The 13,670-nt window shown below is 40.9% G+C and overlaps 1 protein-coding gene and 1 long non-coding RNA gene across 6 annotated transcripts in view; one reads left to right on the top strand and one right to left on the bottom strand.

The window, feature by feature from the left end:
* VEPH1 (ventricular zone expressed PH domain containing 1) overlaps positions 1–13,670 on the bottom strand; it is a 154,117-nt gene that overhangs the window by 66,164 nt on the left and 74,283 nt on the right. For all 5 annotated transcript variants that reach the window (XM_044434633.1, XM_044434634.1, XM_044434636.1 and 2 more), the window contains one exon: positions 3,882–4,102. In XM_044434633.1, the coding sequence (XP_044290568.1) occupies positions 3,882–4,102 (221 nt within the window). The remainder of the gene's footprint in view (positions 1–3,881; positions 4,103–13,670) is intronic.
* On the top strand, positions 2,268–13,480 carry LOC123025674. The gene is made up of 3 exons (XR_006415150.1): positions 2,268–2,350; positions 4,834–4,894; positions 13,355–13,480. It is a non-coding gene; the product is annotated as an uncharacterized LOC123025674 (long non-coding RNA).

Raw genomic sequence — 13,670 nt, 5'->3', positions numbered from 1 at the left:
TTTGCTTCACTTTAAATAGCATCCTTTCTCCAAATGCCCCCAAATCTGAAATCTGGAGGGTAACAAGAAGGGAGTGAAACTATTTTTGTTGGTGCCTGCCCTCCTCTTCCCCCCTCCCCCCACACACACACCAATACCCAGCTACTGAATGCTCTTCCTAGAGAACCTTGCCAGTGTTGTCATTTCAGTACCAGGCAAATCTGTTTTTGTGCTTCAAGGCCTTTTAACACCATCTTAATATGTTAGCATTTGTTTAACCTTTAAATCAGGGCGGGGCAACTAGAATGGAGTTGGGGGCCAGATGACCCCACCCCCAGGCATCCATGGGCTGAATGATGTCAGGTGAAGACATTCTCCTGGTGGCAAAGGGGTGGTATCACAACCCCTGACCTCTTTGATTCCCAGTAGGTGTGTCAGGAGGAGGAGATTTCCAGGATATTCTCCAGGAAGAGGGCACTGTTGCATGAGGGTCTATTCAGATGGGAAGCCCCAGGAGGGAAAGCGGTATGGACATGAATTTCATAATTAGTATCAACCCCCATCAGTTTCAGCATGTGGACAGAAGGCATCCTTGATTAGAACAGCAGGACCAGGGGTGTCAGAGGCCAAGGTGCAGTCAGGTATAAGCAAGGTCAGACACCAGCAAGGTGTGGCCAAGTCAGAGGTGAAGAAAGATTCAACAGCAGGCAAGGGTCAGATAATGGCAAGGCATGTAGGGTCCAAAGGCAAAGGCAGAGTCAGGAACAAGGGAGGGTCAGATACCAGCAAGGCATGGAAATTCCAGAAGCAAAGGCAAGATCAGGGCAGGGATGAAGGTGTCGCAGAACTGGAGGCAGGATCAGGAATGTGGAGCCACCACCACAAAAGTTCGTGTTGCTGTGGGAAAACTAGGTAGAGCTGAGCAGTCTTTTCTAGCACCTCTGGCTTCTAGCTGTTTTCCAGGATGGCTGTGGCGCTAATCCGTGCTGGTGGCCACAGGTCAGATTGCAGTCCTGCAGGCTCTTGCAAGAGGAGCCAGGCTGTCTTGTCTATCACGCCACCAGGGATACCTGCACTGGTTTGCAGATCCTGACAACCACATCTTTGCAAAGCCTCCCCATGATTTCCAGGTCAAATGATGGGGGCTTGGGAGTGTCCTCAGTGGACTGGATTAGGCCTGTAGGCTGGAGATCACACTCACCTATTTAAAATATTGACAGTAATACATGTGTCTCTGCCTTCATGATATCTGAGATATATTTACCTGTTAGTTGATGTGGTGAATGTTATTTTCTGTGAAAATAACAGAATTTCCTGACTCAGTTTTGTATGCATGTTTTCTTGTTACATTGAACATTTTTAAAACGCTAAGCACAAGTCAGTTAATGTTAAGTACACTTGGACGCTATTCATTTCAATGGAGCAGTTAAGCATATTATCCCACAGAAATCAGTAGGATTTAAAAGAGCATGATTATGACATACTTGTGCCTTTTTGGTTTCCCGCTCTTCATTTGAACAGATGACATATTCAAGTTTTTTAAAATTGTGTTTTTTTTTTTTAGTATGCTTGTATTTTAAATAGTACTGAGAGTGAGGCATGCAACATTACAATGTTGATAACATACAAGATTTAAAGGGCTAGACATATGAAAATACTTAAAGCTTGCTTTGGTAGCAAGTATGGCAAACTGTTTATGAAGTGAAGCTGCGTAGAGCTAATGGAAGAGTATCCGAAAAAACTACTGGGTAGATCACATTAATGAAAATGTACCCAGTGGAAAGTGAAATAAGATATTGGCTGGGATTTTACAGTATTAAATGTGAGACATGAAGGCTGGTGTGTGTTGTTGTATTAGTTAAAATAGGCTTTCTGAGACTTTTATAATCCAAATATTCAGCCTTAGCTAATGTTTATTGGGTTTATTAAAGGAGACCTGAAAAATATCCCCTAAGTTAAAAACTCTAGGCTGTAATGTTATCACTAAGGTTAGAGACTGGTTAGAGATCTACATTCTTAAGCACGTCTTATAGCCACAAAATACTGGTTTGGTAGAAATACTGAAATTATTATACTGACAGCTTTTTAAAGATTTTTTAATCATACAATTGTCCAATCATTTGGTCATACTTAATTATTGAACAAGTCTGTGTAGTGGAAAAATCTAATGAGGTGGCTTCCTGCAGATTTTGGGAAGTTTGTATTAAGTATGGGATAACTTACAATTTAATTTTAAAAGTTAAAATTCACAGTAAGAAGGAAAGGTTATTTCTATTTTTTCATATAGGATTCTGAATGACCATGCCTTGTGAACTGTTTTGCTCCTATCAGCACTGGAATGGACAGGCACACAGGTCGCCTGGTAACTAAGGTGAGGCATATTGTATTTCTTTCTAAATTGTCATGTCTCTGTGTGAGTGTTATATGCAAATCTATGCAAATCTGTGCCTTCTTTTGTCCTGTGTTTTTGGTGAAGTAGTAGTACTTTTTTTAAAGCAATATCCAGGTGCACACTTTAAATGATAGTAAAGATAGTATAGAGGGAACTACAAGGATGCTTAGCAGATATATTTAAGCATAGTGTGGTACTGTTGTGTCTTATGTTGCTGATGAGGGTCTAAGACTGAGACAGTGATTTGCCGAAGACCACTTACGGACATCATGACCAAGCTGACATTTAAACCAAGCAACATGACTGCAGGAGTATCAAGTTCATGGACCATACACAGTTCATCTGTGCTTTTCCCTCAGCCAGCACAGGCCCTTGCTGCCATCATATGCGGATTAATTTTCAAGCTACACATTACACAGTGGTAGGATAACCCATTTCTGAGTTCTGGCTTGGTCAGACCCCAGTGAATGGGGAGACAGCAGGAACCTGGGAGTGGGAGACACAAGGTGGGATGGGCACAGACAGGAGGAAAAGTCAACACAACAGTTCCTGAAATTTAAGGGCATAGCAGGTATAAGAGGTAGGTGGGCAACAGGTAATCAGGCAGGAAAACAGCCCAGAAGCACAAGAGAGGAAACCAAAAGTGTCATGGAATAATATGCTAGCTAAGCATCTTCTTGCAGTTCTTTCTTCCAACCAGCAGCCTTGGTGGTGCAGGTAGCAGAAACCTGATTAGTCTTTAAGGCCTCTGTAACAGCATTCTGCGCACTTTAATCATGCCGGCCACATGACCACGGAAACTGTCTGCGGACAAACGCTGGCTCCCTCGGCTAGGAAACAGAGATGAGCACCGCCCCCAAGAGTCAGGCATGACTGGACTTTACTGTCATGGGGAAAACTTCACCTTTACCTTGATGGTAGACACTGGGATACCATTAGGAAATGTTGTACTGTCCCTATTCTTGACCTGTGGTAAACCCTGTCATCAGCAACAGCTTCATTTTAACCAATAAGCATGTTTCTCCAGTCATTAGAATTTCCTCTACAGCCAATTTACCTGCAGCAACAATTATCAGTATCACTGATCTGTGTGAACATTCAGCAGCCAATGGTTAATAACAGAACACTACTTAGGAAGGCATCTGATGGTGAAACAATTTTCAACTGAGATATTGAAAACAATTTTCAACTGGAGAGCCAGTGTGGTGTAGTGGTTAAGAGCATGGGACTGGGATTCAGACGATTTGGATTCTAGTCCCCACTCAGCCATGGAGCCAACTGAGAGCCAGTCACAGACTCTCAGCCCAACCTACCTCACAGGGTTGTTGTTGTGGGGATAAGATGGAGGAGGAGAATGATGTAAGCTGTCTTGAGCCCTTTGTAGGAAAAAGGCAGGATATAAATCGAAAAATAAATAAATGAATATCAAATATGACCATAACTTGTCTAAGACACCACACATATTATTTAATATGCAATATCAAGTCACCCACAAGAGATGTATATTTACCTGCTCTCAGAGGTAGGGTCGTTTTCCAGCTGTTGGATGAGAAGTTTAGCTATGGCAGTGAAACTGTTACTCATACGATAAATGCCTCTGCTCTGGATACCTAGGATATTGGGGAAGGTGTCTGTGATGTGCTTGATCTCCAACAAAAGGATGTGATGGAAGGAATGTTCCATGTTGGCCAGCTGATTAACCAAATAGATCAGGCAGATTCGGGCTCTTTCCTATTCATTAAGAAAAGATGCATTTAAAAATGAATATCACAGTTTAAAAGTTGTAATAACTTTGGCAGAATAATGAAGAAACCCAGAACTGCTCTGCTAGCTGTTTACAGACTGCTCGAAACTGTTTGTTTTTAAAGGCTCTTGCAAAAAGCCAGTGTGGTATAGAGATTAAGAGTGCAGGACCAGGACTCAGGCGACCTGGGTTCTAGTCCCTGCTCAGCCATGGAGCTGACTGGGTGACTTTGGGCCAGCCACTGACTGGCTACCTCACAGAGGTGTTGTCGTGGGGAAAAGATTGAGAGCAGAAGGAGAATTATTTAAGCCACTCTGAGTTCTTTGTAAGAAAAAAAAAAGGTGGGGTATAAATTATTTTAAAAAGCAAAATGTATAAAAAATTACAAGTACAATAGGGATAAACATGCTACAGAGATTTAGGGAAAGTTAATTTGCAAATGATGCAAACAAAATTTGCATGGCATATAGACACCATTCACACTGCTTAATATTACATCAAGTGTACAGAACTTCTATAGTACTTCTGTATGGGAAACTGCTGAGGAATGTGCAGAGTCACTGGCAACCATATTGGGCCAGCACTCTGTTTGAGGCAGCTTTGGAGCTGTTATGCTCCCAGCACTTCCCAGTTCCATACTGCCCCCCGCCACCACACCCCCATGAAAACAGCAGCAGCTGCCCTCCTGCTGACTCTCTTTCTTTTCCTTGGACAACAGGCTTGTGATGTTCTTCTAGCTCACTTGCATACCAGAAGAGATGGACTGGATTGCAATAAGGGTAGGTGGAGGCGCCAGTTTAGATCAGCATCAACTGCAGCAATCTCTGTACTCATAAAAGCAAAGATCGGCTGTCTGATTACCTTAGGCATGCTTACTTGGGAATCTTCGTCCATGTTGGGCCTTATTCCCAAGCAGTGTGCATAGGATTGCTGTCTAAATATTGCATCTGTGGTTTATTTCCCTTTTCTTAAATGCAACTGCAGGAGCTGCCTGTTTGATCATGGGATAGCAAAGAGTGCAATGTTGAACCATCTCTCCACACCTGTTTTCCTAATCTAAAGTGCACCTAAAGCTACCATGGGTCCAGTAGGGTAAAAATGCAGACACAGCTGCTGGTACATGGAGCTTGTTCAAGGCTTGTTTCAAGGTGTTGCCAGAAAGGGAAGACTACATATTGTTTAATGGGAAGCAACTCTTGCCAGGACAGTCTCCTAGCTTTCATCTCTGCCAAGATAAATCTACCACAACGTAGCTGAGCTTTATTATAGCAATTTGCCCTTGTCATATCCCATAATGAACATGCTTTGAGACAGCGGTGTTATCCAGCTACCTCTTAGTACTCTCACTAGTGCTTTAATGTCACATACACTTTGGACTTCGCTCCTTATTCCAGAGCACTCGTTTATAAAGCCATTTTCTCTGACTGCTCCTAGTGGACAGACAGATTAAAATACAACTTTGCAAAGGTGCAAAGCATAAGGATATTTACATGCCAGACTGGCTAGACTGAAAGTCTAAAAAAGCCAGAGCTTTTGCCTGTTGTCACTAGATGGAAGCCCAAGAAAATTCTAACATGTGGATTTGCTACTGTTTATTTCTTGAAGCTGCAGATTGCTATATAATATAGATTATTTGAACTGCGGCTTTACAACATGTACTTCTTGCATTTAAAAAGCATATAACTAATTTAGAAAGTCATGGTTTTTCAATCTCTCTCTCTGGACAGATCAAGGCATAAACAGGGACTTAAGAAGAATTAATTATGTTAACTTAATTAACATTTAAAGAACTAATTTATTTCTAAAATTATAGTTGCAGTACACCCAAGCTGAAGAAGGTTCTACCAGGGCTTTCCTACTTTGATCCAGCTGGCAAGAATCCATAAAAGTAGAGTTGTCAAGAAATAATAAATTATCCCATGATGGGTTGTGCAATTAATATGCAAAAAGAAAAGAAGCTCAGAAAATAAAATCTTTCATCAGCATGAAAGAAATGATTGATGTATGCATGTTTGTTGTTATTGTTATTGTAGACTTGATTGGGTGGGGAGAGTGCTATTTACATTCTTTATGGAAAGCAGGATTCCTGTCTTTATGGTATACAATTGCATTTGATGACAGGAGAGTGAAGTTAACATAAAGTGTTGCAACAACTTAAAATATTTCATTTCCTACATAAAAAGGGAAACGACAGAAGAAATACATGTAGTGATCCTAGATCAGCGGTGGTAAACCTATGACACGTGTGCCACAGCAGGCACGTGAGCCAAGTCACCCCAGCATCACCCCAGCAGCTGAGCATTGGATAACAGCACAAATAGGGCCCATGCGCATGCTCGGAAAGGAGTAGTGGCGCCAGGCAATGACATCACGAGCTGCGACTCATTATCCACAACTTGTCACAGCTTTCACATGGCTGGTCAGTGTGCTGCCAAGTGTGTGTGTGTGTGTGTGTGTGTGTGTGTGTATTTGCTTGGACTGGCTGTGAGTTGTTTTTTTCTAAACTAAAACCTTAGTTTTCAGTTTTTATTGTAGTGTTGGCACTTTGCGATAAATAGGTAGGTTTTGGGTTGCAGTTTGGGCATGTGGTCTATAAAAGGTTCACCATCACAGCATTAGGGTTAGAAAAATGAACTGTCCTGATATGATTTTGATGGTTGGAATGTGTTTAGAATGGGCACAAATGATGAGCAGTGCAGAAAAAGCTACTCAAGGAAGTCTTTTTCAAAATCGCCCCTTCCAGTGGTATGTAACCCCTGTATTAGGGCTAGGGGTGTGCACCAGGGTAGGGTTAGGAAAATGAGGTGTCCTGGTAAGTTTTTGATGGTTGGAATGTGTTTAAAATGGGCAGAAAAGATGAGCTGCAGAAAAAGCTACTCAAGGAAGTCCTTTTCAACATTGCTCTCTTTACAATGGAACTTTACCCCTCTATTAGGGTTAGGGGAGTGCACCATGGCAGGGTTAGGGTTACAAAAACAAGGTGTCCTGGCATGATTTTGATAGTTGGAATGTGTTTAGAATGGGCGGAAATGATGAGCTGTGCAGAAAAAGCTACTCAAGGAAGGCTTTTTCAAAATCACCCTCTTTTCAATGGAACTTTCACCCCTATGTTAGGCTTAGGGGAGTGCACCAGGGTAAGGTCAGGGCAGTGGTGGTGAACCTATGGCACCCATGCCACAGCGGGCATGCAGGGATCTCTCTGTCAGCATGCTAGCCAAGTCACCCGAGCATCGCCCCAGCAACTGAGCATTGGATAACAGCGTACATAGGGGCCATGCGCATGCTCAGAAAGGAGTAGTGGTGCCAGGCGATGACGTCATGAGCCACCACTCATTAGCCGCGACTCGTCCGAGCTTTCACATGGCTGGTCAGTGCACTGCCAAGGATATATATGTGTGTGTGTGTGTGTGTGTGTGTGTGTGTATTTGCTGGACTGGATGTGAGTTGTTTTTTCTAAACTAAAACCTCAGTTTTCCAGTTTTATTGTAGTGTTGGCATTTTGCGATAAATAAGTGGGTTTTGGGTTGCAGTTTGGGCACTTGGTCTCTAAAAGTTTTGCCATTACAGCCCTATATATATCCTGGTCAAGTCACTGATATCAGAGTAAATAATTAGGGCATTATGCAGTGCCGTAGATGGTATTTTGGAAAAGTTATATTTAACAGAGACAGGATCGTGTTAAGATTTCTTTAAGCAAGACCCATCAAGTCAATTAAACATTAGGAACAAAATATGAGCCAAAATAGACATAAAGGATCCTTTCTTTTACTTTTTGCCAGTTTGCTTGCCTGTTTCATGGGCAAGCGCCAATTACAGAAACAACAGAAGTTGTCAGACACTAGGAGTGTATATAAGCTGACTGCTGTGTATCAACATCCTTTGTGACGTACAGATGACTCTGGGTTGTACCTATTTGCATATACTTAATAGCTGAATGGAACAACCAAAACTTTACGGCTGTCATGGGTCAGCTTATACAATGCAGGAGAAGAAATAAATTGGAGTCCAGTACCAACATTTACTTTAATTTACTGGACTAGATTCAGGTGACTCACAATTGGTTCCACTGAAACCAGTGGAATGTAGGTTACACAATCTTTTCACATTGTTTTATATGGGAATAAAACTAAGGACTTCTTTACAATAGGCATTTAAACTGGTGCTTTACTGACGTTGGTTCTTCCACTTCCTTCATGGAAGAAAGAACAGGCTGTCTGCATTTTTATTTTTAAAAAGAGCATTAATGTGTTCAACTATTCACCCACAGCTTTATTAAGACAGACATAATTTTCTGTTGTAATTTATAATAAAATGTAATTATTATATGAACAACACCTTCAAGCATTAGGTGGTGCTGTTTCATATAACACTACTTTATCAAGGCGCTATGCTTAGGGCTTGTCTGGCTTGGGAACAGTTCCTGAAAGTCAACACTAAGCTAGCTGTCTGTGGTGCTAACTTGCAAAAGATGAATGGAGCTATTATTGTTTACTTTATATATCACCCAGGAGCTCAAGCACTCTTGATGGTTTACAACAGCACCTTAAAATACAATATAAAGTGCACCAAATTAAAAGATTATTAAAAAGCTTACAACAGAATATTTTAAACCAAATAATCTGAAGACCCATGTAGCAACTAGCAAGCACCAGCAGACTAAGTGAATTCCCTGAGATAAAGGACAGTCTTTGTCTGGAGCCAAAAGGTTAGTGAAGTTGGTGCCAGGCAGGCCTCAGTGGGGAGCTCATTCCATAACTGGGGGGGGGGGGGGGAGCGCTAAAAAGGTGCATTTGTTCCTCTGTTAGAGAAACTTACTTTTTAAAGTGTAAAGCCACTCCAGGGGTTTCGTAAAGTGTAAAGCCACTCCACTGTGCATAGCCATTTTCCTGCTTCAAGTGTGCTGAACCATTCCCCACCCCATACCTGGACATAGCAAGGGCATGACGCAGCTTGCCATGCCCAAATGAGTGGCCTTAATCAGGCACAGTGATCCATGGACGGATCCTTAGCGCATATTAAAACAACCACCAGATTCACCAGATAGTTTTAGCAAGGATTGTAGATGCTCCAGACAAGATGAATCACTGGATTCATAAGGAAAAGATCACAGGGTACATCTATGGATAGAAACCAGTTTACTGCTCATATATCTCCATGTAGCAGCACAAACAAACTGAAGTGGTTTCGTCTTCTGCTTTCATGAAATGCTTATAATTAAATAACTATGCTAGATTAGCTTATTATTTCAATCGGTATTCTGATGATTCATTTTTAAAAACCCTTCGGCTTTATATTGCCAGCTGTGTTTTTGTTTATTTCATCTTCAGCCCACTGTTATAAGTAACAAACAACACGAGCTGATGTTTCAAAGCTAAATATGTATTTGGTTTGGTTTATTTCAAAATGAGATTGTGGCATAGTCATAAATTATTACAAGCTATGCAAGACATGGAGAAATACCACCTCTTTAAAAAAAAATCTGGGAAAAAGAATAGCCCAAACAAATGTAAAACCTAAATTTGAAACCTGGGAGGAAAAAAGGAGGTACAATCACTTTCTTAAGGATAAAAATATTTCTTCTAACCATGCATGAAAACTGCTGGAGGAATTTTATTCTATAGTGGTTTCCTGAGTGGCAATGTACTGAATGCCAAAAAGGGGGAGGAAGTATCAACAAAAAAGAAGACACAAGTTTGTATAAAATTTTCCTGTGCTAATTGATATGTATAGATGCAAATTCAGAAATAATTGTTACATGCCATCAAGTTGGTTCTGACTTGTGGTGACCCTATGAATGGAAACTCTCCAAAATGTCCTGTCTATGAAGCCCTGCTTAGCTCTTGCAAATTCAAAGCTGTGGCTTCCTTTATGGAGCTGGTCCATCTCTTATTTGGTCTTCCATTTCTTCTTCTGCCTTCAGCTTCCCCTAACATGATTGTCTTCTCCAGAGAGTTTTGCCTTCTCATTCTCTTTTTTTTAAATCATTTTTGCTTCTAGGGAAAACCCTGGCTTGATTTGTTCTAGGACTCCCTTGTTGGTGTTCCTGCCAGTCCAGGGTATTCACAGAGTTCTCCTCTAGCACCATGTTCCAAATGTATCAAGTTTCTTCCGATCAGCTTTCTTTATTATTAAGGTTTCACATCCATATACAGTAACAGAAATACTTACTATGAATTAAAAAAACACACAGTATATCTCACTATAGCATGTCCAGGGGACCTGTGTGCCTCTTTAGTCTGTTTCAATGTCTTGACTGCTTGCCCTCCTTATGGTTCTTGCACCTCCATAAGATGGTGCAATCTTATGGACATTTAGGGAGAAAATAGTCCTACAATTCCCAGCATCCCCCCAGGCAGCCATGCTGGCTGGTGCATGCTGGGAACTGTAGACCTCTCTTCTGTCTAAACATGCATGGGGTTGCACTCTTAATCTTTGAACTGGACTTGTATTGTGCTAGGTAACTCACAATACCTCACCAGCCATTTTAGTTCATTTTGTTCAAGATAATTTTATTGGCCTGAACAAAATGTGCAGATGCACATTTATCATTTACCATCACACCAAAGCATGGATTTTACCATTTCACAGTAGCACAAACTGTATTTCTTTCAGCCCCTGTTTACCTCTGTCAGCTGCCATACCTGCGCAATTATGCGAAAGCCATGCAAACCCTTGACAGCCATGAAACCTTTCCTCTTGGGCTTACCTACCAGAAGTAGATATTCACGAAAGCAAGAGCGAGAGCAATTTATTTTGTTCATTATAAATGAACAAAATATTCCAATGACATTGAACTAGTTTGATTAGAAATGAATTTAATATGTTCTTATATTCTCAAAGTTATTTCTGTATATGTACTCTGTACCTGAATGGGATTATTTGTGGGAAAGTCACTGATAAAATCTGATCCTATTTAAAATCTGATCTTATAAAATCGGATTGTATTTAAAATTCTTATACATGTGTGTTTTGCTCTTAAGAATCAAGGCAGTGGGGCATAAAAGAGTTAAAATATTCTGGAAACAGATATTGTTTAGTTTGCATACATTTATGGTTTGCTTGCATGAGTAAAGATACGTTTTCATTTTTTTTCCCCACAGAGGAGTTATAATTTAAAGAGAATGTAGACTTCACTAATTCACGAAAGTATAACTTGAAAGCACTGTGGATTTGGCAATGGCTGCTAGAATTTTTGGAGGCTTTGGTATTGATGGAATGATAATTTTTAACCCAAATTCCAGCTTCCACCAGATTCTCAAAGCAAATGTAATTTCCCTATCTTTCCTAAATGTCCAAATAGTGCAAATAAAGAACTAAATAAGAGGCCTGCCAATCCTGGAGGATATTTTCAATGCATTTACATAGATGCATTTTTAAATGAAATATTACAAACTAGGCACAATAGTTTCACCCTGATATTTAAAAAGCAGCCCGCTCAGAAGTTAAATGCTAGTCCTGGCAATCACACTTAAATATCTGGGGATCTCAATAAATAAAGATGCAAGAACAGGGATTAAGGCAAGAGTAAACCTTATTTGACAAGCTAATTCTTATTTTTATAACTTAACTATTCACCAGGCATTTGGATCTGGTTATAAAGCAATATTGCTCAGACCTTTTGGATTTTCAAAGCAGGATGGCAGATATGGAACCTGTATACCCAAGTTTTCTGTTCTTTGCCTGTTGCTTCCCTAAATGTATTTTTAAATATCAACTGAAAGGTCTTCCGGATGTCACTGAAACTGGACCTTGAAACGAAAATGTCCAATCTACGTCATCCCTTCAAATATGTGTTATTGCAAATGGCCCAGCCAGACTGTAACTAAACACTCTGCTAAGTCAGCGTGTCAGAATTATGTACAGGAATGAGGAAGGCAAAAGGATATAACGTTGGAAGCTAAATATTTAAGCAGATACATTAATGAGAAATAACATTTTGCCCACCACAGGTACAGGGCCTGGACACACGCTTAGAGCTTAGAAGCTCTGATGGAATGAAATGGGAATTCCACCACCAGTTTCTTGTTTTTCTTATTGCTAACTCTAGATAAAGTTAGATTCTTAAAGCTAAGAAGTGCACAGCATGAAGCACAGCAGGAGTGGAGATTGCGGCCGGGCCTTGTTTCATGCACTAGATTCATGCACGTGCTGAGGATTCTGTGTATCAAGGGCAGGGGGCACTGAAAAATGCCCCCTTCAAAATCTTTCAGTGCAAACAACTAAACTTAAACTATTCAGGGCATTTTTTAACTAACCCTGGACAGGCAAACCTCCAATCTGGCACATCTGTATAGAGCAAATAAATACTATATGTATCAGATGCAAATGCATCCTGTTGTTTTACATTATATGAGAAAGCATATGAGTGCAAGCAGATAGTCCAGGATTTAATGGTGAAGAAACGTTATGAAAGATTTGCATAACTCACTGAACATTGCTTAAACCTTGACCTAGAAAATGAAAGCTCAATTAGGTAGAAGCTAGGCTGCTCCCTCCTGCAGGGTTTACTCTGCTAGCTAACAGTTCTTTTGATTTACTCACAACACTCTCAGATGCATACATTCAAACCAGTTTGCAAGACACAGGGCATTATAGATGCACTAAGCGCCCACTGAGCACAGTCTTCTTCCTCGGCATTTCCTAGAGCCTCACTCCTTAATATTTTAAAAAAGTTTTGGGTTCCTAATTCCAAAGTAATGCTTATTTGCTAACTACAAGATTGCAGGTACAAGTAGCTGCCTTCTTCCTGTTGCTCTCCATTAGCCATGTCCCATCACTGCTGCCATTGGAAGTGATGGAGTGGCTGAACTACATCATGTGCTTCTGTTGGGCATTCTGATGTCCCCTCCTCTAGAGAGAGCTGGAGAAACAGGACTCTGCCTCCACCTCTCCCCTATGCTCAGAAGTGACTGCAACCCAATGGGAAAGGCGTACGACTTGCTTGGACCATTAAGGTCAGGTTCAAGAACTCTCTTCTTCTTCAGGAGAGAAAATGTGGAGGTAAATGGCCCAGGGATGCTGGCAATCAGCCCACTGACTGTCAGTCATACCCAGTTAAAGCTCTGCCTAGGATCTGGGAGAAGCCAGACTGAGTCCTTGGCTAGGGATCAGACTGGCAAGTTATCATGATGGGACTGTAACCAAACCAAATACTGTATTTACTGGATTAGATATATTATCCTGCATGACACAAGTAACTCATTATGTCCTGGGATATAGAGTATGCGTTCTATTCACAGAAACTACTAGACAAAACGAGGAACCATTCATCACAGATGAGATGAGAACCAAGAAAAGAAAGAAAAATTAACAACCCTGTAGTTCATTACATCTACTTTCTTACAATGAACAGAAGCAATATACAGTGAGCAGAAGCCTTGAGTGCCATTTTCGGTGGAAAGGTGAGGTGCAAGTCAAATACTCCTGATGTAACAGAGCAGCCTAATGCATATTGTAACAGCATCTTGGTTTTCAAGGATAGCGAGTTAATACTGTGCTCAAGATCCATAGACCTTAGATAACTGAATAAGAAAAACTGCTCTCCCAATAGAAGAA

Source organism: Varanus komodoensis, unplaced genomic scaffold (genome assembly GCF_004798865.1).
Source record: "Varanus komodoensis strain SLA01 unplaced genomic scaffold, ASM479886v1 scaffold28, whole genome shotgun sequence".
Taxonomy (NCBI): Eukaryota; Metazoa; Chordata; class Lepidosauria; order Squamata; family Varanidae; genus Varanus; species Varanus komodoensis.
The sequence above is the reverse complement of the archived record's forward strand: the minus strand, read 5'-3'. Positions and strand labels throughout refer to the sequence as shown.